At 38.0% G+C, this 3,693-nt stretch overlaps 1 protein-coding gene across 2 annotated transcripts in view; it reads right to left on the bottom strand.

The window, feature by feature from the left end:
- Nucleotides 1-3,693, bottom strand: part of LACC1 (laccase (multicopper oxidoreductase) domain containing 1) — a 14,230-nt gene that overhangs the window by 3,586 nt on the left and 6,951 nt on the right. For both annotated transcript variants that reach the window (XM_011940286.1, XM_011940276.1), the window contains exon 5: nucleotides 323-548. In XM_011940286.1, coding sequence (XP_011795676.1) covers nucleotides 323-548 — 226 coding nt within the window. The remainder of the gene's footprint in view (nucleotides 1-322; nucleotides 549-3,693) is intronic.

Here is a 3,693-nt window from a genome sequence, read left to right on the forward strand (position 1 = left end):
GATGGTCTTGATCTGCTGACCTCGTGATCCGCCCGTCTCGGCCTCCCAAAGTGCTGGGATTACAGGCTTGAGCCACCGCGCCCGGCCTCTTCCTTCACTTTCAAATCAATGAAAGATACCAGACAAAAAAATTTCTGTTATTCAAACTCACATGAAAACAGATTTCACATTTAAAATGAGTGTTTGTGTACATGTGCACGTCAGCTGCTTAAATAACCGCCACCTAAATTCTTCTTAGAGTTACTAATTGTTCTCTAAAATAAATTTCATTTTAGAGCAATAAGAAAGAATCAAACTTGGAGTTGAATGAAATCAGACATACCTTGTGGCTTTACGGATGTCAATATAGGGATTTGGTGAATCAAATAGTTGTACACATGCAGGATGAAGATTATGAAATGCCTCTGCTGATTCTCTTGGAAGAGTAAAACAGCAAGGTCCTACTGAAGGTCCAAGTACAACAACAATGTCTTCCAAACTGCAGCCATATTCTGCTATCATAGCATTCACTGTAGCCATGGCAACACCCAACAAAGTACCTTTCCAACCTGGTAAACAGGAATAAAAAGAGATAAGGAAAGTCAAAATGTAGCAAAATTTCACCTGAATTTACGTCTAAGTTAAAAGTGAGCAGATATAGTTTGTGTATTTTTCAAAGTTCAGAAATAATAAATGAACCACAAGATTAATTACATTATCATGTGGTTTTTAAATGAGCTATACTACACAAAGCACCTGACACAGAAGAGACATGAAATGGGAGTTTTCTTCATCTTCCATTTAAAGATGCGCTATAGTTTTAGTTTCCACTGAGATCATAGCTTAGTCTTCTCTATTTTTCACATTTTAAAAGATTGTGGTTAAAAAACCACAAAATCCACTATTCTAAGTACACAGTTCAGTAGTGTTGAATTCACATTGTTGTATAACCAATCTCCAGAATTTTTTCATCTGATAAAATGGAAACTCTACAACTATTAACAATAACTCCTTGTCTCTTCCTTTTACCAGCCCCTGGCAATCACCATTCTTCTTCCAGTTCCTGTACATTTGATTATTGTAGGTATATCATATAAGTTAAATCAATACAGTATTTATCTTTTTGTGATTGACTGATTTCACTTAGCATAATGTCCTTAAGGTTCATCTATATTGTAGTATGTGTCAGAATTCCCTGCCTTTTTAAAGCTAAATAATATTCCATTGTATGCACACACCACATTTTGCTTACCCATTCATCTACCAATGTACCTTAGATTGCTTTCACCTTTTGGCTACTGCAAATAATTGTGTTATCAACATTGGTGTGCAAATATCTCTTTGAGTTCCTGATTTCAATTATTTTGGATATACTTCCAGAAGGGGAATTTCTGGATCATATGGTAATCTATTTATAATTGTTTGAGAAATTGCCGTACTGTTTTCCATAGTGGCTACACAATTTCACATTATCACCACCAGTGCACCAGGGTTCCAATTTCTCCACATCCTCAACAACACTTATTTTCTCAGGTTTTAAAATATTAGCCATCCTAATGGATGTGGGGTGATATTTCATTGTGGTTTTTGATTTGCATTTCTCTAACTTCTAATCCATGAACACAGAACTTCTCTCCATTTATTTGTGTCTTCTTTAATGTCCTACAGCAATGTTTTGCAGTTTTCATCTCTCCCTCACTTTTTACACCAAAACCTATTATATTTCAATTAACAGTCTCTTTTTACTCCCTTCCCACTTGCCCAGTCTATCGTTCCCTTGCCATCTCCGTCTTACCTGCCTTGCATCTTTTTTTTTTTTTTTTTTTTGACAGACTCTCGCTCTGTCGCCCGGGCTGGAGTGCAGTGGCTTGATCTCAGCTCACTGCAAGCTCCACCTCCTGGGTTTACCATTCTCCTGCCTCAGCCTCCTGAGTAGCTGGGACTACAGGCGCCCGCCACCTCGCCCGGCTAGTTTTTGTTTTTGTATTTTTTAGTAGAGACGGGGTTTCACCGTGTTAGCCAGGATGGTCTTGATCTCCTGACCTCGTGATCCGCCCGTCTCGGCCTCCCAAAGTGCTGGCATTACAGGCTTGGGCCACCGCGCCCGGCCTGCCTTGCATCTTACAGTGTTCTAAGACAAAACCATCTTCTTTACTTCCGCTACCTTCTTGTTGCCAAAGACAGAAAGCTAAGAATATTGCATTTTTCCTTTATTCCCTATATCTGGGTTTGATTCAGCTGATATAGTTGGCCAATAATGACTCCCCTTACACCTTCCTTAAGCACTCCATACTCATATCCTTCAAAAGCTAGGCACTCCGGTGAAGGGATCATTGTTTACAGATAAAAGGAGATGATGAAAGCAAGAAGTACTTAGGTGATAGGTTCAGCCTCCACAGGTAACCCACTGGATATGTGGTTATGGGAAGAACAGAATGAAGACATCAAGTTTCTATCTGTAAGTGGGTAGGAGGTCAATAATCAAAATAGGAAACCTAACTGGCAGAGAAGACTTTAGGGAAAACGATGTTGAGTTTTTGACATAATGATTTTGAGGCACCTAGGAAGATGCAGACAGTGACGTTCAAAGGGAAGCAACTAGATATAGGCATTTTGAGTTAAAGAGAGAAATTGTCAGGGCTTTTCTACAGATGAGAGTAGCTCTATTCTTCAGTGAGCCTCCTTAATTATCCTCTCACTTGTAGTTCATCCACCTCCTTTCTATTTGATTTTTCTCCTACAGCACATGTATATCTATGTATACACATCTGGTTAAAAGATCTTTATTAAAGTAGTCCCATAGAAGAATTTTATTCTTTTTGATATCTGATAAAATAAGTATACAATGTATGTAATTATATTTTAAAGTTAATTTATTTTTATTTTTCCAACTTTTTAGGTTCAGGGGTACAAATATGCAGGTTTGTTACATGGGTAAATTGCATGTCACTGGGGTTTCGTGTACAAACGATTTCATCACCCAAGTAGTGGACATAGTACCCAATAGACAGTTCTTCAGTCGTCACCCTCCTCCCACCCACCACCCTTAAGTAAGCCCCCATGTCCACTGTTCCTTTCTTTGTGTCCATGTGTACTCAATGTGTAGCTCCCACTTAAAAGATACATATGGTATCCGATTTTCTGTTCCTGCATTAATTCACTTAGGATGGCTTCCAGCTGCATCTATGTTGCTGTAAGAATATGATTTCATTCTTTTGTATGGCTGCATAGTATCCCATTATGTATATGTACCATATTTTCTTTATCCAGTCCACCACTGATGGGCATCTAAGTTGATTCCACATCTTCATTATTGTGAAAAGTGCTGTGATGAATATACATGTGCATGTGTCTTTATGGCAGAATAATTTATATTCCTTTGGGTATATACCCAGTAATGGGATTACTAGGTTGAATGGTAGTTCTAATTTTAAGTTCTTTGAGAAATATTCAAACTGCTTTCCACAGTGGCTAAACTAATTTACATTCCCACTAGCAGTGTGTAAGCATTTCCTTTTCTCCACAATCTCACCAACATGTTATTTTTCGACTTTTTTTTTTTTATAGCAGCCATTCTGACTGGTCTGAAATGGTATCTCATTGTAGTTTTGATTTGCATTTCTCTAATGATTAGTGATATCAAGCATTTTTTCATATGCTTGTTGACCACGTGTATGTCTTCTTTTGAAAAGTGTTTGTTCTCGTCCTTTGCCC

Source organism: Colobus angolensis, unplaced genomic scaffold, assembly GCF_000951035.1.
Source record: "Colobus angolensis palliatus isolate OR3802 unplaced genomic scaffold, Cang.pa_1.0 Scaffold101, whole genome shotgun sequence".
In the NCBI taxonomy this organism is placed as follows: domain Eukaryota; kingdom Metazoa; phylum Chordata; class Mammalia; order Primates; family Cercopithecidae; genus Colobus; species Colobus angolensis.